This window comes from Nuphar pumila, chromosome 1, assembly GCF_984573655.1.
Source record: "Nuphar pumila chromosome 1, dmNupPumi1.hap1.1, whole genome shotgun sequence".
Classification (NCBI taxonomy): Eukaryota; Viridiplantae; Streptophyta; class Magnoliopsida; order Nymphaeales; family Nymphaeaceae; genus Nuphar; species Nuphar pumila.
The window spans coordinates 42,562,440-42,589,891 of NC_143249.1; the positions used below are offsets into that span (position 1 = coordinate 42,562,440).

The window sequence follows — 27,452 nt, forward strand, 5'->3', positions numbered from 1 at the left end:
CTCAACAAATTCTTCTACGATACTTTATAAACAATAGATAATTATTGAGGTTGTAATATGGACAGTGTAATATAAGTTCAGCTATTCTTTCATTTTCCACGAAGTGATGGACAAATTCTTACAGTTGCATCTTTGTTGATATATTCACTGGAAGAATCAGATAGCTTGAATTAAGAAGTCATCGTCGTTGTTGGGCAACTGTCAATGGTGCAGGCCAGGATGTCTCTGTAATCCCGGTTGATTGTGAAGGAATCATAAACATTACCGTCTCTGCTTTTCTTATACTCAAAAAGTAGAGATGAATGGTTGAATGCTGTGAGTTTTACAAAACCAAAGTCATAATCCCTGAACAAACTCCAACTTGTGTGGAGGGTGGTGAACTCAGCAAGGTTGGCACCTCCACCACCTGCAACTATGTGGATGGTACCATTCAGTGGGCCTGTATAGTGAGACTTCTCTGAGCTCATGCATATGTTCTGCAACAAAAAAAAAAGTGCTTGATTCAGTCAGTTAAGCTTCAAAGTCATGTCTGCAATAGAAGACAAACTTCCCATTTATTGTCATGTTCTATGCTAGACCAAGAAAAATGATTCACGCTAGTCAGATGTTTCTCTGGCTACCAGCATAGCACCATTGTTTTATAGCTAGAAGTGCAACAAGTTAAACTAGCATTCCATATTAACAGTTAAAAATGGTCTATCTATACATGAAGATGATGCTGTAAGCATGAAAAGAAAATAAAAACTGAAGGAAATATGACAAGTTCCTCACAGTCATACTATGATTTAGCAGAAGATAGGCATGAAACTGGAGAGATGTGCTGATCATTTAAAAATGACATCATACCTCGTAGATAGGACATGTTCTTTCATAATTGTGTACATGGCCATAGAAAGCAAGGTCAACCTTGTACTTCTGCCAGAGCCCTTGTAGGCTCTCTCTCCCCATAGGCTCCTCAAAAGATCCTTCTTGAGCATACCATGAATTAGAGGAATACCCCAAGACACGATGTGCCATGAAGATCAACCATGGTTGCTTCTGTCTATCAGCTGTTGCTAAACAATGCTCAATAAATTTGTATTGTGCGGTCCCTGGTCTCCAATCATGCTCCGAGTCAGCCATACAGAAACGAAACATGCCATAGTCGGTTGAATACCTGAACAAGAACTAGATGTCTTAGATATATGAAGTTGTGCATATACATGGATAGCATGAAAACAAATAAGGGATCAAACAGATATGCAAGCTTTTCAAGAGAAAAAAACTAATGAAAAAATCAAATAAAATTTAATCAGCAAGCGACTTGATTCTGATTTTAAATGAGTCTATTGGCTGATCAACTACGCTAGTTTGTGAAAGCATAAAAAGCAAAAAACCAACTAGGAGTTGTTCAGCCTGGTTCCATACTTCAACTTAGGCAGGCTTACAGCCTTTTACTGCCAGGCTAGGTCACAACCCAAGGCAGAGCAAATTTCTGGCTTGTGACTAAGCCAAATGTCATCAGCAAGCACATAAAATTGGAAACAAGTTATTACATAGAAAAATAATGCATGTACCAGAACTTTGCCCTGTTCTCAGCAGGCACATAAAACATGGTTTCAGCCAACACACCACACTCTCCGCCTGAGTCCATGTTGGTATAGAAGGAGCCTGTTCCTGGCCAGTCACGTTCATGGTTTCCACTGCATGAAATGTCATGTAGGCACAAGATGTTTATAAGGTCTAGTGAACAATGTCTAAGCAGAGAAAAGCAATAGTTAAGCTAACCTTCCAATCATATATGGTACAGTTGAAGCAACCGGTTCAATCTGCGAAGTAAACTGATCCCATTGTGATATGTACCCGTTAGCGTAGCATATATCACCAATATGGAAGACTATATCAATATTGTCCAAGTCCTTGATAAGCTGATCTGTAGTGTTTAGAGAACCAGGCTGGTAATTGCTGTATTCATTGGAACCATCACGCTCTGCCTGAAAAGATTATAGGAAATCAAAGTGCACCAAGAAATAGCTGATCATTTAAAAATTATCTACCATCATGCAACTCAAGATTAAGACTGTCAGATTATAATTTCAACTTTGCATTCAAAAGCTTGCCAAGAGAACTTCAAAGGAAAACCTTTCCCATATCGCCAAAAATCACAACTCGCTGCAATGAGTCCTGCCCAGGATAAGGAGATGCTCTAAATTGATAAACTTGGCTCCAAATGTATGAGCCATTAAATAATCTATGGCCCAGCTGGTAGGTATGTCTGTATCAAGAATGCAAAAGAATGCTTGAGACACTAAAGGTGGCTATGTAAAAATCCATATAGTCAATATGGTTCAATAGATTCATATGTAACTGTAACAGACATGGAGTCCATTGAAAGATTTTTGGTTAATGGAAGTTCAAGACAAAACTAGAAAATAAAAGCAAACAATATCTGGTGACAGAATTAAGCATCTAGTACATTGAGTTAGGCCATAAATCTTTCAGAAAGCTGGTATGAATGAAACCAGGGTCACGCCATCCTACTGTCCGTGCTGGAGAACCTGCAAAACAGATTTAAAGATAATCTTTCAAATGTGATTTTATATTTCAAAAGTACTAACAATTTGAAAATATTCAAAATTCCAAGTTTCTTGACAAAAAAACAAGAGGTTCAACTTTTAAACAATGTTAGTTTCAAATGGTTGTTCACTACAAAATCATATTGATCATCTATACCACTAAGGCAATTAGCTAGCCTTGAACATGTTAAAATGTAATCCACACACACACACACATATATATATATATATGTGTGTGTGTGTGTGTGTGTAATACCCGATAAGGGTAAAATAGTCTTGTTCTCCTTCACACATATTTTATTTGGAATATGCTTCTTTTCTTTTTACATTTTTCCTTTTCTTATCTTTCTTTTTTTTGTTCTTTTATTTCTTAGCCATTGAGAGGCCCACACTTATAGACATTGGGCCCCTCCAACGGTCCATAATATGACCGTTGGAGGGGCTCCAAGGTCTATATGTGGAGCCCCTCCAAGGGTTCTCAAATGTATATATAGGGGTCTCACCCCCTTTGAATTATTTAAGCTTTTAGAAAAAGCTCTCTCAACATTCAATAAAGATTCCTTTTTGTTTATGCCTTTGTGCATTTGTAATCTTTTGTAAGTGTTCATCTTGTACCTTTGTGCACACTTTTTCAAGTGTTCATCTTGTGCCTTTGTGCACACATCACTGTTAAATTGTAATTCATAACATTGTATTCTCTCTCTATATATTTTATATATATAAAGGAAGATACATATACATATATATTTACATGTATCTACCTACTTATGTATATAAAATATATATTTCTTTCTTGTACTAGCTGTAGGGGTATTTTAGTTATTTCTTCATTTTGCGCATATTCATATTATTGAATATGATTGTAATTCTCTTGTTTTTATTTATTTTTCTTTTTAAATTGAATGCCGTGTACCTTGGGGGGCCCACCTTCTAGTCGTTGGGCCCCTCCAACGACTAGAAGTGGAGCCCCTCCAAGGCCACTTCTTCTCTATATAAAGGGGCATCCCCCTTGTATTTGCTTAAGGCTTTGAGTCAAAGCCATTCACTTCAATAAAGTTTTTCCATATTATTTTTATGCCTTTGTGCATTTGTGAACCATTGTGGGTGGTGCCTTTGTGCATAAGTGCTCTAAGAGTTCTTATTTTGCTTTCTTGCTTACTTCATTCATCAAGATCTTAGTATCTTGATCATAGTGTCGCTTTTAAAGACACTTTCACAATCACACGTTAAGAACTTAGGGCTTTTGTGCACAGTCTCTTTGAAGACATTTTCACACATGTATCCACGTATGGACACACATCTTTTGTAAGTTCAATGGCCTTACTATCTTTGCTCATATATCTGAAAATGGAGATCTAATTCTTATTATATTTATTGGAGATGACTTGCATAATATGCATAATAAATGTGCTTCAATCTATCTTTCAGAAAGCACGTCCTCTGCAACAATTTTATTGTCATTTACCTATTTATCCATTGGAATTTTTCTTTCTTGGCTAAGGTATTCTTATCACATATATTGGCAATGTTTTAAATTTGTTACAATTTAATCATAATAAATTTGTGATGTGAAAATCATGCTAAAATCAAAACAAACTCAATATATTGCCTACTTTGTATACATCATCTATCTCATTGTTGTAAAAAGTGTACCAGAAGGATATAAAATACAGGTGTTTCGGATCCATAACAAAATAAAAAAAAGATATCGAAACTTCAAAACTTCTAGAAGTTTAAAACATCAAATACATCTAGAGGTAGACTATTAAAACATGGAAAGTCTTAAATATCTATATCATCCTTTAAAAAAGATTCATAAATATCAGTCTCAAATATTTAGCGGCTTGAAATGGAATAGCATTGGGTAATGACTCAGCTCAACATTAAGAAATTAGCATCTCAGACTGAAAGTCATAAAGCTAAATTCTGGCTTGGTCTACAGTGCAGAAAAAAAAAATACAAGGGGATATCTGGAACATATATCCCGAATCAACTTCCAGAAACTTTACCAATCCATGCACAAAGTAAAATACAAAACCATACCACACATGCTGCTACGACTGAAAGTCAAAGTTCCAGCAGGAGACTGAGTTTGAGGTCCTCCTTTTGGACCCCATGCAACAAAAGGAACAGCCTCCTTGACATCGTAACCACTTGTCCAAGTAACTGTCATCTGCACATTAAATAAGTCAAAGTCAGCAACACACATGAAATATTACAAGCTCAAGAAAATATTAGAATATGGATCATATATGGATCCAGTATGAGATCCATATGGATCGTGTATGTTCTATACTCTAATGTAATTTGTTTTACTAACACAGGACAGTTTTGTCCATGTAAAAAGTACTCTAACCCTATTTATCTTAATGAAGTATTAGTGCAGCTGTACAGAAAAGAAAAGGCTGCCGATTTCACCAAAGAAGCCTCTCTCTCTCTCTCTCTCTCTCTCTCTCTCTCTCTCTCTCTCTCTCTCTGTTTCTACTGGCAGTTCTGATATGGTATCAGAGCAGCGACAGTACTGAGAGTAAAACGAGTTTCATCTGGGACGTGAAAAGCTGCATCCCCATTCTCGTCAGGTCACGCTTCATTTCTGGAAAAGGTGTGTTCTCCTCCTCGACAGGTCACGATTTGTTTTTCCTTTTTCTTTTCGTTTCTCTCCTCGTTATTCCTGTTTCTCCTCGTTATTTCTGGAAAGGCTGATTCCACGTATCCTTTCACGTGAATCTGATCTGGACTGATCATTCACCCCAGCCGAGTTCTTTTATTTTCGAGTTCCCCCTGTTTCACGTGTCCTCTCACGTAAATCTGGTCTAGACTGGACTGGTCACCCCAGTCGAGTTCCTCTGTTTCGAGTTCCTTCTGTATAGACTGGTCAATCCAGCCAAGTTATCCCCTTTCTTCTGTTTGTGTTGTCCTTGTTTCACGTGACCTCTCTTGGTCACGAGAATCTGAGTACACTCAGATCTGCTCTGGTTACATTCTCCTTATTTAACACACCTCTACAACTCCATTCAAGGCTCGTTTTTCCATTCACAGATCTGAATACACTCAGATCTGCTCATGGTTTCTTATTTGTCTCACAGATATTGAGACAATACCCAGATCAGCTGTCTAAACCCAGATCTGTTCATGGTTTGTTATTTGTCTCACAAATATTGAAACAATACCCAGATCAGCTGTCTAAACCTTGTTGTGACATTCTTTAAAATCCTGTCGTGACGTTCTCTGGTTCTTCTATCATAAAGCAGATTTCTGAGTCCTTTACGATATCAGTCTTATTTCAGCCATCCTTGATCTCTCTGTCATAAAGTCTATTTCTGCCATAAATTTCTGCAAATGGATAGTTCAACAAACTCTGTTCTTTCTTCTAATTTCCTGGGGCAACTAGTTTCCGAAAAGTTAAACACAAACAACTACCTGACCTGGAAAAGGCAGATTACTCCCTTCATTCGAAGTCAAGACCTTTCAGGTCACTTGGATGACTCCATTCCAACGCCTCCAGAATCTATCACACAAGAAGCCAAAGAGGACGGAGGATTGCCAAACATCATTCGCAACCCTGCATTTGTTGCTTGGATGAAGCGAGATCAGGCCCTCGTTGCGTACATCACTTCCACATTGTCGCAAGAAGTATTAATTTTCATTCTTGATGATTGCACAGCTAAAGTATTGTGGGAGACTCTAGCTCAGACCTACTCTCAGATATCAGAGGCTAAGGTGTTATTTCTCAAACGTGAATTCCAACTTTTGAAAAAAGGGGCAATGACCATTATTGAATTTTTAAATCAAGTCAAAAGTATCACAGATCAATTGGCCATTGTTGGATATCCAGTGTCAGATAAAGAAAAAGTGCAGCAGACATTGAATGCCCTAGGTTCAAAATATCATGTTCTTGTCACTTCTTTACTGTGTTTGCCGACGTTGCCCAGTTTTGAAGATTTACGCGCTAAACTATTCCAGTACGAGATGTCTTTAAAAGGCATGTCGGATGCTTCGGCCGGACAACCATCTACACATGATGTTCTTGCCACAGGGATGATTGTTGATCGTGCACGAGGAGGGCGTGGTAGAGGCAGAGGAGCACAACTCCAGGGTGGACGTGAGCTGTTACCTACACCAAATTTCACTGCCAGCTTTTCAAAAAATGTTCCCACATGCTACCAGTGCAGCAAACGTGGTCACATTAAAGCCAACTGTTGGTACAACCCCCAAAATCGTAATAGAATACAAAGCAATAGAAATGTTGGCACATCAGGAACTGCAGGTACCTTTCGAGTCAGTGATGATGCTAAGGATCTCCTGATGTCTGCTATGGCCAACTTGAACCTGAAACAGAGTGATGATGGGATATGGTATGTAGACTCTGGGGCAGCAGCTCATGTCACTGACAATGCAGGTAAGTTCTCTACTTTGATTCCCTATTTTGGTAAATCTAATATTGTAACTGGAGATGGGACTCACCACCCTATTTCAAACGTAGGCAATGTTCTCATACCTTTGTCCGAGTCTTCTTCCATTCCTTTATCTAATGTTGTTCATGCACCAAATATAAAGAAAAACATTATCTCTGTTTCAAAGCTTGTTGATTCTACCAATTCATTTGTGGAATTCACTCCTACTTCTGTCTTTGTCAAGGATCTTCAAACGAAGGAGATGTTCACTAAAGGAGAGCGACGTGGAAACATGTATGTCTTCAATGAAGATTCAGCCTCCAATGTCCTGAAGCCCAAGTTTGATCATGTCTTTAAAAGTGTCCTAAGTTTATCCAAATGTAATAAGTCAGATCTCTGACATTCTCGTCTTGGTCATTGTAGTCAAGTCTTTATTGAAAAGTTAGTGTCCAATGGTTTTCTTTCAAAGTTTGTTTCACCTTCATTGAAGGATAAAATGTGTCCTAGTTGTCAGGTCTGCAAAAGTCATGTACTTCCTTTTTATCAAATAAATAAAAGAGCTTCCATGCCTTTTGAGATAATATGTTCTGATGTTTGGGGCCCAGCCCCCAATCTTTCCTCTTCTGGAAGTAAATATTATGTATCTTTTATTGACAGTTTCTCTCGCTTTACCTGGATATTCTTTATGAAACACAAATCAAAGGTTTTTCTTATTTTCCGTTACTTTCATGCCTACGTTAAAACTCAATTCTCCCAAAATATTCAAATTCTCCAATGTGATGGAGGTGGTGAGTATTCCTCCAAAGAATTTTTAGATTTTCTCCAAGAAAATGGGATACATCATAGAGTTTCTTGCCCGTACACTCCACAACAAAATGGAATTGTTGAACGTAAACACAGACATATTGTGGAAAGTGCAATGAGTATGATGCATGGTTGTAACTTGCCTATTAGTCTTTGGACAGAAGCTTTTCACACTGCCACTCATGTGATAAATCGTCTTTCTATGCCTATCCTTGAAGATGAGTCTCCCTATTATGTTCTTTTTGGTGTACAACCTGATTATGATGAGTTACGAGTTTTTGGATGCAGATGTTATGTACACATTGATAAATCGATGAGAACTAAATTTCAGGACAAAGCCTCTATATGCCAATTTGTAGGTTATGCAGATGAACACAAGGGTTACAGGTGCTATGACCCCGCCAATAAGAAGATCAGAATTTCCAGAAATGTTGTCTTTGATGAAAATAATTTTTTAGAAAATAAAGCAGACCACAATCGTGAACATATTGACGCGACTGCTAATTGGTATGATCCATGGCTTAGTGCTGAACTTATTTCACATACTACAGAACATACCACTTTAGTTCCTGAAAGCGTACATGATGAGACAGCTTCAGATAAGGTATCAGAAACAGAATGTCCGAGATACAAAGGAAATGTCTATACCAGGAGACCCAGAGAGCAAACAGATGTACCTGTTGGAGAACAAGTGGCATTGTCCAGTAATAAAGAGGCACCAAGAAGATCAGGCAGGATAAGGCATCTTATTGAAAAATGGGTGACTTATGATAACTTCTCTATGGATTTTCAAATCTTTCTATCCAAGATTGAAAAACACAAAGAACCACTTGGGTTTTGTCAAGCTGTTCAATCTAACAAATGGATTGAAGCAATGAATGAGGAGATCGAGGCACTTCATGAGTGTCAAACATGGGAGATAGTTGGTCGTCCACCCGATAAAAATGTTGTTGGCTCAAAATGAGTGTATAAGATTAAGTACAAACCAGACGGTAGCATTGAACGATACAAGGCACGTCTTGTTGCCAAAGGTTTTACTCAAGAATACGGTCAAGATTATGATGAGACGTTCAGCCCAGTGGTGAAAATGGAAACTATTCGTATGATTCTTGGCCTGGCAATTGAACATGGGTGGCCCCTTAGTCAACTTGATGTTAAAAATGCATTCTTTCATGGGGATTTGAAAGAAGAAGTTTACATGGAACAGCCTCAAGGCTATGCAGAGGGAGACCCAAAAGAATATGTATGCAAATTAACCAGAGCATTGTATGGTTTAAAGCAAGCCTCTAGGTCATGGTTTGAGAGCTTCTCCTTAGAGATTCAGAACCACAGTTTCATTCGTTCCCAACTAGATCATTCTCTATTCATATACGGGGATGAAACCACTATGGTTTTCTTACTCATATATGTTGATGATATAGTGATCACTGGTAATGCTCCAGATCATATTCAACGAGTTAAAACTTTATTAAGCATGCGGTTCAAAATGAAAGATCTTGGAGAACTGAGATATTTTCTTGGTGTAGAGGTAGACAGACAGGATGGAAAAATGTCATTAACTTAACACAAATATACTCTTGATCTTCTGGCCAAAGCAGGAATGACGGATTGCAAACCTGTGCCTACACCCAGTGTTGTCAATCAAAAGCTCAGTATTTGTGATGGTGAGTTATATCCTGATGCAAGCAAGTATCGCAGCCTAGTGGGCATGTTACAGTACCTTACTTTTACTAGATCAGATATTGTATATTCTGTAAATCAAATATCTCAGTTCATGCATGAACCGAAGACTGGTCACATGGATGTTGTCAAACGTATTCTTCGTTATCTAAAAGGCACGGTGGGTGATGGACTCGTATATGCTCAATCTCCTTTGGGGACACCAAAACATGACATATTGGCCTATACAGATGCAAACTGGGCAGGAGATCCAGATGAAAGAAGGTCTGTTTCAGGATACTGTGTTCTCATTGGAAGGAATCTTGTCTCATGGAGTAGCAGAAAACAAAAGGCTGTGGCAAGATCTAGCACAGAGGCAGAGTATAGATCTATGGCAGCTACCACAGCAGAAGTGACCTGGATTAGGCATCTACTTACAGAGATGCGAGAGGATATCTGAAGATTGACTCTTATGTGTGATAATAGAAGTGCTATACAAATTGCGTTAAACCCGGTTCATCACAGTCGGACTAAGCATATTGAGGTTGATCAACATTTCATCAGACAAAAGATAGCAGACAAAGAGATTGAACCGGTTTATGTGCCTTCAGAAGACCAAGTCGTTGATATGTTCACAAAAGGTTTCACAAGTAACCGCTTTTGGTACCTGAAAAACAAGTTGCACATGGCTCACTCCCATGCACAACTTGAGGGAGGGTATTAGAATATGGATCATATATGGATCCAGTATGAGATCCATATGGATCGTGTATGTTCTATACTCTAATGTAATTTGTTTTACTAACACAGGACAGTTTTGTCCATGTAAAAAGTACTCTAACCCTATTTATCTTAATGAAGTATTAGTGCAGCTGTACAGAAAAGAAAAGGCTGTCGATTTCACCAAAGAAGCCTTTGCTCTCTCTCTCTCTGTCTCTCTCTCTCTCTCTCTCTCCCCACTCCTCTTCTTGGTTTCTACTGGCAGTTCTGATAGAAAATACCATATTTCTATCAAGATTATTAAGTCAAAAAAGGAAAGAACTTGTATTCATATAGGCACTAACCTTCATCGAAAACTCTGTGAATGTATAGATGTGTGTGTTTATGCATACATGCTTTCTCTTTGTATGTATGTTTGTGTGCACGCGTGCATAGGTGGGTAGGTGATATTAACATTCCAGCAAGGCCTTTTTATCAGGTTGATTTGTAACCTCAAGAAATTAACCCCTCATATGTGCATGAGCACATGCGTGTTCATGTTCATTAGTATGATACATTCTTTTATTGTTTAAACAAAAAATTCCTGACATAACTAAGAAACATTGTAACTTGTAACAAAAAACTATTATATAATGTATTTTACTTATATTGCAATAAAAATTATATGATACAATTAATCCTTTCTGCCATAATATTTTTGAGATCTTACTAAATGTTGCTTTGATAAAAGTAAATTTGGTGAAAATAGTTCAATTAAAATAAAAGCAATACTTAAATACCAAAAAAAAATTATCAACAAAATTAATCAAAAGTGTTACTATTCTATTAAATATGAGACAATGCCTATTTCTTCATAAACTTGCACCTGTAAAGGTGACAAGTGATGTTTATTCTTTATGTCCTTGTTTTAGAATCTTTTTAGTGCTTACATTGTTCGAGTCATTTTTGGCAGTGTGAAAAAGAAAAAGGAAAAAGGAAATTACTAGCTTAGTAGCTCATAATTTTCTCTTATTGTATCATTGAAAATGGCTTTGCTTCATGCAAACTGGAGGAAGGAAACTGAACATTTCAAAACCATCCGCTAACTTGATAATCCAACAAACCAAAAAATATTACACAAGTGTAATGGAATAATACAAAAGTAAATAAATGTCACTTATGGACTTCCAAGAACATAAACAACCAAGAAGAACACTTGATCAAGCCACACTACCCACACAAGGGTCAAAACAAATGTTCTTGTATTGAATGAAATGCTCTAAAGGCATTAGAATATACATGGGCTTGAAGCCCTATTTATAATGTATAAGAGGCAAAGGGAGCAGCCCAAGTAGCCGTTGGGCTGCTCCGACCTTTGGAAGCAACTCCGACCATTGGAAGCAGCTCCAACAGCTAGTTGGAGTTGCCCAATCACATCACATCATTTACATAAAACAAAAAATAAAAAAAAATAAAAATACAGAGTCAACTCCTAATGGGTTGACGCCTATTACAATGTAAAATGATTGGAATGCCCTTGATGAGTATTCCGGTTTACATATATATACATACAAATGTTGAAGAGGAGAAGGGATGACCCGAACCCTAGGTAGAGAGAGGAAGAAGAAGAGAGAGAGAGAGAGAGAGAAGAGAGAGAGAGAGAAGGAGAGAGACGGCTGTGAGAATAGAACTCGATTACATCCATTAGTTAGGGCTTCTCTCTATATTAAATAGAGAGAGGCAAAAAGGAGAAATTACATGTAGGTCCTTATGAGGACAAAAATTCAAAAAACCCTCTAATATAAAATAACTTAAGCAAAGAACCACCTATTTTCAACACTCCCCCTCAAGCTGGAGCATAGATATCAATCATGCTCAGCTTGTCACAACACTTTGAAAAATTTGGCCTAGCAAGGGGCTTTGTAAACATATCTGCAACTTGGTCTTCCGACTTTAGATATTTGGTAGTAATATGACCAGCTTGAATCATATCTCTTACATAGTTGCAATCAACCTCAATGTGCTTTGTTCTCTCATGAAAGACAGGATTGTTTGCTATATATGTTGCCGCTTTGTTATCGCACATCATGGTCATTGGAGAGAGAACCTTCACCTGGAGGTCATGAAGAACAGTGCAAACCCACATCAATTCAGCAGCTGTTTGGGCCATAGCCCGATATTCCGATTCAGCACTTGACCTGGAAACCATAGTTTGTTTCTTACTTCTCCATGAAATCAAGTTTTCTCCCAGAAACACACAGAATCCTGTAGTAGATTTTCTATCTACTACAGATCCAGCATAGTCAGCATCTGAATAGGCTACTATCTCCAGAGTTCCACCTTTCCTGAGCCATAACCCTTTTCCAGGGGATGATTTTAGATATCTGAGAATCATTATGGCTGCATTCCAGTGTACTTCAGTTGGTTTGTCCATAAATTGGCTAACTTTGTTTACTGCTAAAGCAATATCCGGCCTGGTCACAGTTACATATAATAACTTCCCTACTAGGGAGCGATAGCTTTTACTATCAACAGGTTTTGACCCTTCTTCAAACAACTGAACTTTATGGTCCATGGGAATATTTGCTGGTTTAGCTCCCAACATGCATGTTTCCTTTAATAAGTCAAGAACATACTTCCGTTGAGACAACACCATCCCTTCTCGGCTCCTAGCAACTTCTATACCCAGAAAATACCTGAGTGAACCAAGATCTTTTGTAACAAAGTGTTTTTGAAGATGAGCCTTTGTGGCTTCAATAGCTTTCACATCATCTTCTGTAAGAATAATGTCATCCACATATACCACCATAACAACTATGCCAGAGCTAGTTTTCTTTATAAAAAGAGTATGATCTGCTGCTGATCTATTAAAGTCAAAGCTTGACATTACTTCAAATAACTTTTGAAACCATGCACGAGGACTTTGTTTCAAGCCATAAATCGCCTTTCGCAATCTACACACTTTCTGACACTCCCCCTCAACCTCAAAGCCTGGAGGTTGTTGCATGTAAACGGTCTCAGATAGATCCCCATAGAGAAATGCATTTTTCACATCTAATTGGCATAAACTCCAACCATGCTGAACAGCTACTGAAAGAACAAGACGGATGGTACCCATCCGTGCAACAGGAGAAAAAGTTTCAAAGAAGTCAATTCCATATGTCTGAGTATACCCTTTCGCGACTAATCTGGCCTTGTACCTTTCAATAGAACCATCAGATTTGTACTTTATTGTATATACCCATTTACATCCAACAATGTCAGCATCTACTGGGGAATCAACGAGATCCCAGGTATGTTGAGATACTAAAGTTGTCATTTCTTCTTGCATAGCCAGCTTCCAGCGATTATCAAGTGCGGCCTGTTGATAATTCAGAGGAATAGTTTCAGCAGACAGGGCTGAAACAAATGACTTCAACTGTTGTCCAATTCTGGCATGAGAGACAAAATGAGATATGGGATATAAGGTACATTGTCTTGTCCCCTTACGTAGAGCAATAGGCCTGTTATCATCATCCTGGAGATCACTATTGTCAGTAGAACTTACCTCAGGAGAAGAAGAAGATGAAGGCTCTTGCGGAAGTGGAGCTCTACGCACATATACCAATGGAGGATTATTAAATCTGGAAGTGGATGAAGTTTGATTCGGTAATGGGGGCACAGATTCCAAAGGAAAAGGAGGTATAGGTAATGGAAAAGACTCAACTGGACAAACCTGCAGCGAGGAACTAGAAATAGAGTAATATGGAGAGGATTCCAGGAAAGATACATCCGCACTGACATACTCTCGGAGAGAAATAGGATCATAACATCGATAGCCCTTTTGATTTTTTGGATAACCGATAAATATGCATTTTGTAGCTTGAGAGGCTAATTTATCACGGTCAGGGCAAAGTTTGTGTACAAAACAAACACATCCAAATATTTTTGGTGATAAAGGGAAAAGTGGAGCATTAGGTTTTAGGATATGTAATGGAATTTGATCACCCACAGAAGACGAAGGCATGCGGTTGATCAGATAGCAAGCAGTGGTAATCGCATCACCCCAGTATGACGTAGGAACATTGGATTGAATCATAATGGTCCTGGCAACATCAAGGAGGTGTCGATGTTTTCGCTCAGCCACCCCATTTTGTTGAGATGAATAGGCACAGGAAGTTTGAGGTTGGATGCCATGATCTTAGTAAAATTGTAACAGACCTTTTGATTTGAACTCGAGAGCATTATCAGTGCGAACAATCTTGACAATAGATTCAAACTGAGTTTTTATTTCAAGAATTAGAGATTTGATAATACTTGGAACTTCAGATCTTTCTTTTATTAAAAATACCCATGACAACTTAGAGAAATCATCAACAATAACAAGAAAGTAACGACACTGAGTCCTAGTAGGAATCTTACTAGGACCCCATACATCTGCATGAAGAAGTTCAAAAACTTTATTACTAGACTGACTCTGACTCGAAGGAAACGAACTTCGATGATGCTTGCCCAACTGACATGCCTCACACTAAAATGATGTGGTGGAAGGAATCTAAGGAAAGACCGACCGAAGCTTTGACAAAGAAGGATGACCAAGACGACGATGCCACTGAACAGGATTGAATGAATGTTCCACTGCAGCATGGACAGTACCCATTGGATGATGTAGGTAGTAAATTCCATTTTCTTCATAGCCTCCACCAATCTTCTTCCCCGTCAGCAAATCCTGAAAATGACAACCCATTGGATCAAATATTACTCTACAGTTTTGTTCTTTTATAAGACAACTAACAGAAAGTAAACTTTGAGGAAAATTTGGAGCATGAAGAGCATTTTTCAACTGTAATGAGGAGGATATTGAAATATTTCCCTGACCAACAACCGGGGAGGAGCTCCCATCGGCTAAGGAGACTCCAATCTGAGCTTTAATATCCTTTAGATCTGAAAAAACACGAGAATTGCCACACAAATGTCTGGATGCACCAGAGTCAATAACCCACTTACTATCAGTCGGATGAAGATGATTTCCGGTTGAATATGCAACACCAGCTACAGGAGGAGTGGAACTCAAAGGTCGAAGAGCTATGAGCTCATCATATTCGGCACGACTAAGAGTGATACTACTCTCATTTTCAGCAATATTCTTTTGTACATTTGTAGCCTCGATAGTAGTCACATTTGCTTTAGGAGTATATGACTTTAATGAAGAAGAGGTTGGCCGACCATGCTTATCCCAGCAACGATCTTCTAAATGTCCAGATTTTCCGCAGAATGTACATTGAAGCTTTCCTCTGCCACCCATACCACGTCCATGTCCTCGTCCTCTGATATTCTGAACATTTCCACGCCCATAACTAGATGGGACAACAAGAGCAGATGACTGAGTCACAGACTGAGATTGTGGCAGAGAGATCGCAAATCTACTCAGGCGATTGTAAGCATCGGCAAGAGTGGGAACATCTGATCCAGTTAACATTTGAACTTTTGCAACGGAAAAATCTGAAGAAAGACCTGTAAGGAAACGAGCAACCATGGTTTGTTCTTGATGATCTTTTTGCTTTGAGCAACATAGGGGCCTGTGAGCATTAAGTCTTTCAAATGCAGCTTTGACCGAGGCATAGTACTGGGCCAAGGTCTGATCTCCCTGTTGCAAATTATATATTTCCTGTTCGACTTGCAGGATACGACTCACATTCGTTTCTTGTGAATATGTATCACGAAGATTGTCCCACATCAGTTTGGCTGTACTATAGTAGATCAATCCATCTGCAATATGGGGTTCGACACTATTCATGATCCATGACATAACTATGTCATTATCTTCATCCCAAGTCACATATTTTCCCAATTTCTCATTGGGTTCGCCTTCCAACAAAATATGTTTTCGACGATGTCCAGATACCGACATCATAAAAGTTCTGGACCATCTGGCATAGTTGTTTTCATTCAACCTTACGGAAGAGCCATACGAGAAGGGGTTGGCAAATGCTTTATATTCACCAATGTGTTCCAATTTGGAATCACACTTTGAAGTTTCAGCCATACTAACAAAATATTTCTGTTTCAAAAAAAATCTGGACAGATTTCAAGCAACCTACCAGCTGTTCACAAAAGAAACACCACGACAATAAGGAACAGCAGGTCACACGAGGAGAATATTCCCCAGCACCACAGGAATCAAGCCTGCAATCTCCACGACAATAGTGAACAGCAGCCAAATAACCACAGGAATTAAGCCTGCAATCTCCACGACAATAGTGGACAGCAGCCCACACACATGAGTCTTGAACAGCAGTCCACACACATAACAGTCACGCATCAGCTATAACCAACGACCAAAAACAACTTTCACATAAACATGATGATTTTCAACACAAAAAAATGGTTGTTTCCACTACAGAGCTTCCGATGCTGAAACTAATCACGACAGCATGGGAAAAACAATCACGACATCATGAAGGATCACGGCTGATGTGGGTTTGATGCTAAAGTCACGGCAACAGATGTAATCACGACAAACAAAATAATAACGACAGCATAAAGGATCACGGTGGATGCTGAAATCACGACAGATGCTGTAAGTCACGACAACAATTACTGAAATCATATTTGCAGATGTTGTAAGTCACGACAGCCACAAACACCTCATGGCAGCAGACATAGCCATACGACACTAGGATCTGCTATCAGCTGCCACACCCAGGCGTTACCAGATGTGAAGAAAAAAAAATTTACGACTGCCTGACCTGAGTACTCCCACGATGTTCTCTATGTTGTTCTTTAGGTCTGATAACAGATCTAGGCCAGATCTGTCATCAAATCTAAAAAAATTTTAATCGACACCTGGTTCGAGGATGTAGATCACGCTCCTGAGATCAGCTCGATCACGCTCCTCGATCACGCTCCTGAGATCGCTAGCTCTGATACCATGTTGAAGAGGAGAAGGGATGACCCGAACCCTAGGTAGAGAGAGGAAGAAGAAGAGAGAGAGAGAGAGAGAGAGAGGAGAGAGAGAAGGAGAGAGACAGCTGTGAGAATAGAACTCGATTACATCCATTAGTTAGGGCTTCTCTCTATATTAAATAGAGAGAGGCAAAAAGGAGAAATTACACGTAGGTCCTTATGAGGACAAAAATTCAAAAAACCCTCTAATATAAAATAACTTAAGCAAAGAACCACCTATTTTCAACAACAAATATATATATTAGAGGGTTAATCTTAACACCCCCCTCAAACTAACGTGTAACAACCGAGAGTTTGCCAAGTAGGAAGTGAAACCTAGGTGACAGGAGTGCTTTAGTGAAGAAATCTGCCAATTGATACTCAGATGGAACATAAGGCAACGTGATGGACTTCTTCAGAAATTCTTCACGAACGTAGTGGCAATCCATTTCAATGTGTTTGGTCCTTTCATGGAATGTATGATGGATTGCAATGTATAATGTGATCTTGTCATAACATAATCGTTAGGGTTCTGCAATGTGAACTTTCAAATCCTTTAATAATTGTCTTAACCATATTAACTCAGACGTAGTTGTTGCCATGGCATGATATTCTTATTCAGTAGAAGAGAAGGACACCTTCTGCTGCTTCTTGCATCACCATGAAATTAGAAAATCACCTACAAAAACATAAGAACTAGTGGTTGAGCGTCTATCATTCACATCTCCCCTAGTCAGAATTAGAATATATAATAACTTCTAATGAGGAAAAGGATGAAAGAAATAACCCATAATTAATAGAATTTTTAACATATCTAATAATTCTCATTACAACACTCATATGTACTGTAGTGGGAGCATGCTGAAATTGACTAACAAAATGAATAGCATGAGAAATATCAGGACGAGTAATAGAGAGATAAGACAAAGCTTCAATCATTTGTCTATATAGAGTTGGATCTTTCGGAGGTTTTCAATCATCTTTCCTCGTTTTTGCATTTATAACCTTTAGAGTATCAACTTGTTTTTCATATGAGAGTCATGATCGTTCTATGATCTTTGTTGCATACTTAGTCTGTGACAAAAAATAACCACGAGGTGAGTAAACCACTTCTATTCAAAAAAAATATTATAAAAAACCAAGATTTGTCATATCAAAATTATCTTTAAGTGGATCTTTGATATGATTAACTTCTTGCTTGTCACCTCCTGTAATAATTATATCATCAATGTAAAGAAGTAATATTATCATTCTTCCATTAGAAGACTTAACAAATAATGTAGTGTCAGTATAACAAGATTTAAAGTAAAGTTGTGTCATCACACTATTGAATCGATCATACCAAGCCTTGGAAGTTTGCTTTAAACCATACAATGCTTTTCGTAACCGAAGAATTTTTTCATGTGCTAAACTTAAACCTAGTGGAGAATCCATATAAACTTCCTTATTGAGATTATCATTTAAAAAAGCATTTTTTACATCCATTTGAAAGATTGACCATTTTTTAATTGATGCTATAGAAATAAGGGTTCTGACAGTAGTCATTCGAGCGACTGAAGCAAATGTCTCGTCATAATCTATCTCATATTCTTGATTGTATTCCTTGGCTACTAACCTAGCTTTATATCTTTCTAATGTCTCATCACTTTTAGTTTTTATCTTATATACCCATCTACGTCCTATAGTTTTTCTTCTTTTAGATAATGTTAGAATTTCTCAAGTTTTTGTCTTTTCTTAAGCTCCTAATTCATCATTCATCGCCTTAATACATTCTTGATGATTTTTAGCATCATGGTAAGATGTTGGTTTTAAATAAGAGTCTATAGCCATTAGACAAGATCTATACTCAGGTTCAAATGAATCATAGGATACAAATCTAAAAGGAGTTTTTGAAATTCTCATGGATTTTTTAACAGTAGAAGAATCTATATCTTGATTTTGAGAATATCTTTCTAAAGCATATGGTAGATGGTCGTCGGTACGTCGAGTATAGGTTTGAATTTCATTATGAGATAGGTTTATACCATTAAGACCCTCATTCACATTCCCATGTGTATCATGAGCTATGTCACACGGACTTGGCTAGGGGATCGACGCACCCGCGTCGACACGCCCCGACATGGGTGCAGACACGGGTGCGGCTTCGGATACAAAGCGAACTCGGTCAACAACTGTCGGACTCGGTCAATGCACCTGGGCCGAGTCCATCCACTTTATAGACTCGATCAACGCACCTGAAAGAGGGGAGGCAGGAGGTCAGCGACCTCTTGCCGGTGTCTCTGGCGAGCTGAGAGACGAGGAGGGGGGGGGGGGTGTCAGGATTTACCAGAGGGGAGCCAGGCCGCCGGCGAACAGAAGAGGGCGAGGGAAGGAGAAGAAGAAATTTGTTGATCGTCTAAGCACAGGAGGCAGGGGGCATTGCCCCTGCCGGCCTGCAGGAAAGCAAGAGGCAGGGGCCAAAGCCCATGCCAACCGACTTAACATAGGTGGCAGGGAGGGGCTCGACCCCTCCACTGCAAAAAAGAAGAGGGAGATAGAGAGGTAGGGGTAGAGGTTTGTACCCTGCCAACCAAAAATGCAAAGGCGGCAGGGGATTTGCCCCCGCCAGTTAGAAGTAACAGGCGACAGGGGCAAAACCCCTGTCGTCCTGCCATGAAGATGAAGACAGATGAAGAAAAGAAGAAAACAGAAGCAGAAGAAAACAACAGGAGAAGAAGAGAGGGATTGGGGATTACCTAAAAAAGGAGTCGGTGAAAGGGGGGTCGTCGTCGTGGAAGAGGGTGGTCGTCGGCGCGAGGTTGCCGGGGAAGATAGGTCTCCAACAGACGAGGTGCGCACAGGGGGGGAAACAAACAGGGGGATAGAGAGAGGAAATCGGGGTTGCTCGGGGAGAGAATGGGAGAGAACGGGAGAGACGGGAGGTGGGAGGTGAGAGGTGCTCGCTGAACTGAGCTTGCCGGTGAGACAGGACTCCGACGAGGGCTCGGGAGAGGGTGGGTTCGAGAGAGAAGAGGGAGGCAGAGAGGGAGAGAGCTCCGGGAAGGCTCTTCCGACGAGGGCACAGGGGGAGGAGAGGGTAACGGAGAGGGAGAGCGAGCGGCGAGAGGGGGGAAGGTCGGGCAATGGGGAGAGAGAAAGAGCATCCGGAGGGTTTTGTGTAATGCAAACCCTCCCCTACGTGCTTTAAATAAGCACGGGGAGGGGGTATTAAAAGTACCCGGATCGGGTCCCGGTCGGAACGGTAACCCGGTCCGGATCCGGGTCGGGTCCGGACCCGAGTCCAATTATATATATATATATATATAGCAGAGTCTCCGTGTCCAAAAATTTTTAAATTGTGCCGCACCCGTGTCGCACCCGCACCCATGTGACATAGATCACATGAGTGTCCTCGTTGTCACTATCATGCACATCATGAATGTTATCACATCTTTCATATTTATTGGCAAGGTTGAAAAGAAATGAATAGTTACAGTGCTCTTGGATTTTCTTTTTACCAAACCCATTTTTGTTTTCAAGAAAAGTAACATTTCTTGAAACATATAATTTGTTCTTTTTAGTCTCATAACATCTATATCCCTTTTGATTTTCGATATAACCTAAAAAAACACAAGGAATTGGTTTTAAGAAAAGTTTGTCATTTTTGTTGGTAAGGACAAAACAGTTACAACCAAAAACTTGCCTTTTATAATCGAGAGATCTTTTAAATAATTTTTCAATAGGAGAAATGTTTTTAATGTTTTTCGAAGGCATTCTATTTATCAAATAAACTGCTGTAAGAGCGGCTTCGGCCCAAAACATTTTTAGAACATTTCTTGATATAAGAAGTGTTTTAGCGATCTTAACAATATGTCTATGCTTCCTTTCAGCTAGTCAATTTTGTTGAGGAGTACAAGGACAGGATTTTTTATGAATAATCTCACGTAAGTCAAGATAATTTTTGAACTTTTTGACACAAATTCTCCTCCGAAATCAGTTCTAAAGATTTAAATATTGGTTCTAAATTAAGTCTTTGTATAGCAATGAAATTTTTTAAAACAATCAAATACTTCGGATTTGTGTTTAAGAAAATATATTCAAGAGTGTCTACTATAATCATCTACAAACACAACATAATAAGATACTCCTCCTTTGAATACAACCGGAGCTGGTCCCCATGCATCTGAATGTACCAACTCAAATAGATTTTTAGATATAAAATGTCTAAGCCCAAAGGGTAAAGATTTCATTTTACCAAGGATGGAATCTTCACAAACAAAATCTCTTTCTTTATAGCATGTAAGAAATGAAAACAAATGTAATTTAGACATACTAATAATGTCCTAGTTTTTAGTGCCAATTTTCTATATCTTTCTTTTCCACAAAATTACAAAAGTTATGTTTTGATAACTCAAGATTGTACATAACATAGAGATCTCCTCTTCTATGGTCTCGCCCAATCGGCTTCCCGAACTGGAGATCTTGTATTAAATAATCATTAGATGAAAACAAAATTTTACATCCATGAACCGTAATTTAAGAAACAGATAAGAGATTTAAATTCAATTTTAGTACTACTCTAATATTTGGTATAAAGAAAGTTTGTTGTTTTTTAAAAAAACCCAAAACTTTTAATTTTTAAGAAAGTTCCATTGGCGGTTGAAACATAAGAATTATTAGGGTTTGCATGACATTCGGATAATATGAATTCATTTGGAGTCATATGGAAAGAAGCACCGGAGTCAAGGATCCAAGAAGTTTTACCAGGGTCACCACTTGTGGACACGACCGCCCCCGAGAAGGAAGAAGCTTAATTTTTTAACATTGGTTGTAGTGCCTCCATGAGTTGTGCCAAAATAATGAGCCGATGCATTTGGAGTTGTCTACACCATTTCTTTCAAAGGATGGTCCCACCGATGCGACCCTTTTATCATCTCTTTGATCTTCTTTCCTTTTTTGGGGGCAAAAATGCTTAATGTGTCCCAGTTCATAGCAATGGTAACATATTATTTTGCCACCCTTTTATCATCTCTTTGATCTTCTTTCTTTTTTTGGGGGCAAAAATGTTTGATGTGTTTTGGTTTATAGCAATAGTAACATATTGCCACCCTTCTTGTATTCATGATCACTGCTTTTATCACTTTGACTTCTTCCATAGTCATTGGAATTTCTTTCATTCTCATTATTTTTTACAAAGTAAGGAGGTTTCTAACTCCTAGTGTGATTTTCGGGCTTTGACATAGAAAGCACAGATTCTTCATCCTTTGAAGCAGATGTTTTTTTCAAACTATTTTCCTCCATAGTTAACTCTTCGAAAGTTTCAACTATGGTAGGTACATCTCCTCTATGAAGAAGGGCCGACTTGGTCGCTTCAAATTTGGGTTTAAGCCATTAACAAATTGATAGAAATGTTTTGTTCTAATTTATTTTTTTACGAAGTTCTACATCTTGGGGGCAATGTCATTTTGGCTTTAAAAGAGTCAATTCATCCCAAAGAAGAGAGAGGGTATTATAATATTTCCTAATGCTCATCTCTCCTTGAGTCATAATTAACACTATATTTTGGACATTGCATACATAAGTAATATCCTTGACACTATACATATCTTTAAGATACTTCCATGCATCACTAGCGAAGTCAAATTTTGCTAAGCTAGAGCATTTGTTGATGTCAACACTATTGATAAATTGAAATGACACATCCTCCACTCTTTTCATTTTTTTATATATTCGGCGAGGAGTTTTTTGATAGTGCGCTTCCCGATGCAATGACCCCAGAAACCGATGTTCCATCGATCTCACGATCCTCTCTTGGCTTTTCCAAATTAATAACAACTCAAGAACACTAAAGCTTTGATACCATGTAATGAAATAACACGAAAGTAAATAAATGTCACTTATGGACTTACAACAACACAAACAACCAAAAAGAACACTTGATCAAGGTACACTACCGACACAAGGGTCAAAACAAATGTTCTTGTATTGAATGAAATGCTCTAAAGGCATTAGAATATACATGGGCTTGAAGCCCTATTTATAATACATAAGAGGCAAAGGGAGCAGCCCAAGACATCACATAATTTACATAAAAGTTAAAACAAAAAATAAAAAAGAAATAAAAATACACAGTCAGCCCCTAATGGGCTGATGCCTATTACAATGTAAAATGACTGGAATGCCCTTGATGGGTATTTCAGTTTATATATATATATATATATATATATATATATATATATATATATATATATATATATATATATATATATATATATATATATTAGAGGGCTAATCTTAACAAAAAGTACATTTAAAGAAACAAAAGTAAAAACTTTTAATTATGTTCCATCTCGTGCCTCCTCAAATGAACCAGAAGAGTATCTAATTCCAAAATTTTAGAAAAGGAAAAAGAAAAAAACTGGCAAAAATCAACTAATTATCAGAGTGACACAATCTTTGAGCAAGGAAACGAGTTATAATCATAGACAGAAATATGAACATAACTACATATATGTGATGGAGAGCTATTACTTTCACATTTGACAGATCTGAGGATGCCAAATACATGAATTGTACATATAGATAAGAAAAAAAAAGGAAATAAAAAATTTCCGGTTTGATATATATGAAGCAAAGCACAGGGCATGTGCAATTCTTGAATGCTTGCATTACCGACCAAGCCTAAACTATAAAGAAATACTTACTTCATTCCATGACTTCCCCTGAGCTAGGCGTGGATAAACAGGAGCCTTTGGATTTGCAAAAGTTATTGTATTTGAGATTGCAACCAGCTTTGGCTGTGGTTTAAAAACCAGAACCAGAATTTAGCTTCCAGTTAGATCACGGTGATAGAGAAAACACACCACAATAATAGTCATTGACAATGCCTAAGAAAAAGATACAAGCATGCCTGTATTCCAAGTCTAAAAATAAATAACAGCATTCAGAAATAACTTACAGGATGGAAACAGGCTACTGGCTACATCTTTCAATCTTACATAATAAAAATGAAAGCTCATGTTGATAAATATTAGTGCAAATAGATCAACACAGAAATGAGTACTGCAGCACAACAAATGCACAAAGCTTCCACGTAATTGTGCAAAAGTCAGACCAGATAAAATAAATAAACTCCTCAAAAACATATTTTTATATAGATGCGGTATGGAGGGCTTTTATAACCATAAATATTGAGGCATCCATAAAAATGTGAAAAGAGCCTCCAAACAGAAATAATAAAGCAGTAGGTGTGCACATATGTTAGAGGCTCTTGAAATTGACTGTGCTACTGCATCAAAATCATTCCCCTAGACTAAATCAACCACTCCCAAAGATATCAAAGGGGATGGCCTTACATTTTTTAAATGGTAAGCATAATAAAGAAAGGCTAGAATCATGAGCTGTAAACTTGCTCATTTATCAAATGACACCTCAGGCCATGATATTATAAGTAAAACATCAAACATTGATAGAACAAGAGAAGTAAAGTAGTGTGATGGTTAATTCAAAATACCTGACTAGAAGCCACCTGCCTATTTGTACTTTAGCATCACATTGATGCTATTTTTTCATTGTATCATACAGCTTAGACTTGGTTCAATATTCTTAAATTTGCTTTAAACAGATTCTACATAAAGCATACAAACTACCATGCTGAGACCTTTTCTCTTCATCCCTAATTATTTTACATCTATGTGGCCAGTGTAAAGCCGTCACTCTCACCTAAAATTGCAGGTCATGTTCACAACTGAGAAAATAAAACTGTGATCCACGACACTATTCTTAATCAAACTGACATTATGACAGTATTTTTGTAGAACTGTGTCAGAACAGAGACACCGGTACAACATGCAGATATCTTCCAGTAGAAAGAAACAACAATAACACATCATTCACAATAGGGAAGCTATAGAGTAAAAGAGAACGTCAAATAAAAACTATAGGAAAGTAAGAACATACTTTTGAGATGCCACCTGAAAATAGTGCGAAGGAAAAGTCAGCCCTCTGGTTGATCAATTGAAGTTTCAATATTCCATTCCCGGTATTAGTGTAGTTTGGATTTGAGTAATTTGCATATTGGTACTGCAAAAAATAAATGCCTTATCAAAATAAAGCAAACATTTTTCCTTTCCAACCCAACATGCATGATATCTGTACAAGACTTCCAACAAACCTTAATAGGAGCAGTACACAATAGTGGAGCCTGATCTCTCTTGTTTTCAGGTTCACAAATTGATGCACTGAAAATATGCAGAACATAGCCTTTTGTCATATCAAATGAAAAAGATACCACTTAAACAAGCTGCTAACATATGCAGTCAGATAAATTATGGATGAAACAAATTTGTAACGATTAATTTTAACCCAGTCTCCTCTTAGCAATATGGATCTACTCTAAGCAAAAGACTTATTATATACATAACAAACCCATAGCAATAAAATGAAACTAAACCAATCATGTCAGAATATTACATAATATGGAGAAGATTGGAAATACCTAAATTTTGCAGGAGAGAAAACTCCTATCCAATCATCAATTGATGGGTTGGGATAACTAAACTTCAAAGTTACCCATTCAATGTTTTCACCCTGAAGCAATCAAGCATTTCCAAAGGTTAGTACAAGATATGTCAACACATAGTGCTTATAATGTATATAAGATCATTATTGATCAAATTGACACCTACAATGAGGTTATTAACCAAAAAAGTTCTTGAAAAAAAAATTCAATACTTGGCCAATGTGGATAACAGATCCATTTGACTTCAAGTCACTTGTGTACCTAAGGCTAGGTTATCCGTATTCCTCCCTTGAAGCATGAGGGTCCAAGCACTGACACAGCATGCCATATCCTCATCGCTGGCTGCATTTTAACTTTGTTTTGAATGCTGGTGCACATTCAGGAGGTCATACACACACACGCTCAATGAAAATTTTAAACACTACTTTGAAAATGCTGAAAGGTCCATCTCTTGTCCGTAACATTTATGCTTTGATTTTTTACCACCATTTTACCCAAGTGACTTTGATAGTTACGGTGTACTTTGATTTAATTACTATGAGAACAAAATGCACTTAGGATGAATATGACCAATTTCAGCAATATGGACCAACAACAATGACAGAATTTTACATCCAAAAGCAGATGATCCTCACGGCATGTTTGCAACATGCACAAAATTTGTCTGACTTGGAAACTGATATGATCAACAAAAGAACCAATTTCTGGATTCAGGATTCGGCTGGCTTTACCTAACTTAAGAAAACATCGTCAAAACTCGGTACACCTGAATCAGTAACTTGTCAATGAAAGGAAAGTTAAACCAAGTCAGTCTAGTGGATGCTGAATCAAAAAATTTCTAAAGGAGACAATCTGAACCCGATTTGTATCTGGGACCATTGTTTGTTCAACACTTTCTTTTAGTACTGAGTGAGATTTATGCTCTGTATAGAAGAAGAAGCAGTCCCTTTTCTCAAAAAAAATAGTAGAGAATCATTGCATAGAACACCGCAAATTTTTCACCGTTAGACAACAACTTATAAATATCCAGAACGGTTCCTACTAGCTAAAAGAATTTCATCAACAATGGAGGAACTACCTTCAAACCAAGGACAAGAGGAGACGCTTCAATAAAGGCAGACTCATGTAGAGTAAGAGTAGTCCTATGAATGGCAATTTTAGAAAGCGGCTGCTCTCCTGACATCCTTGCCTCAATAAAATTCATAAAACCCACAAGGCAAAACAAAAAAAGTAATCTCCAGATCGTCTCCATCATGCTTAGAACCTAAGATCAACAACAACAACAAAATCAGAAAAACAAATTCGATACAAGGCAAAAGAATACCAAAAATCCAACACCCAAATAGGTTAACCGATCAAAGACAAGCAAATACACCCAAATTTTCTCAACTCTAATGCATTCAATACTCTTTTTTCTCAGCATGCATGCAATCAAAAGCACAAAGAAAGGAATCCCACCACCCAAAAACTTCTTGTTTTCACATAGCACAGAAAAAGAAAACAATAAAGAAGTACCCATTAATTAACAAGAACTAACTCTAGAACAAAACCGATGGACTCTTTGACAAATTTCTTCCATTCCCACTCTAGAAAAACTGCCCAAAGAGTTAGAAACTTACCAGAAAGATTGAAAAACTGAGAATCCTAATTCTTATTCTTTATAAAAGTATTCAACTGAAGAGTTGAAATCTGTAAGATGGATGAGGATTATCCTTTTGTAGAGAGTAGAGACCCGTGATTGACAGTGACAAGATTTACTGCTGAAACTACCAATCAATTGAGAAGAGCATATTCAGCAAATTCGGTTTAAGATAAGATTTTTTTTTTCGATTAATTAAGATAAGATATCGTTCTACGGATAATTTTAATTTTAATTTTAATTTTTACCGCGTAGTGAACAGGAAAAGTTGACATTTG

At 37.9% G+C, this 27,452-nt stretch overlaps 1 protein-coding gene across 1 annotated transcript; it reads right to left on the reverse strand.

Moving 5' to 3' along the window:
- Window positions 1-27,225, reverse strand: LOC149848820 (putative inactive purple acid phosphatase 1). The gene is made up of 13 exons (XM_089997623.1): window positions 27,155-27,225; window positions 26,614-26,799; window positions 25,512-25,603; window positions 25,188-25,254; window positions 24,974-25,096; window positions 23,719-23,811; window positions 4,599-4,728; window positions 2,456-2,537; window positions 2,122-2,254; window positions 1,768-1,973; window positions 1,557-1,682; window positions 847-1,156; window positions 1-476 (listed from the first exon to the last, which is right to left on the reverse strand). The coding sequence occupies exons 2-13, from the start codon at window positions 26,788-26,790 to the stop codon at window positions 171-173; spliced, it is 1,845 nt and encodes a 614-aa protein (XP_089853749.1). The 5' UTR covers window positions 26,791-26,799; window positions 27,155-27,225; the 3' UTR covers window positions 1-170.
- Between the last annotated feature and the right edge of the window lie 227 nt (window positions 27,226-27,452).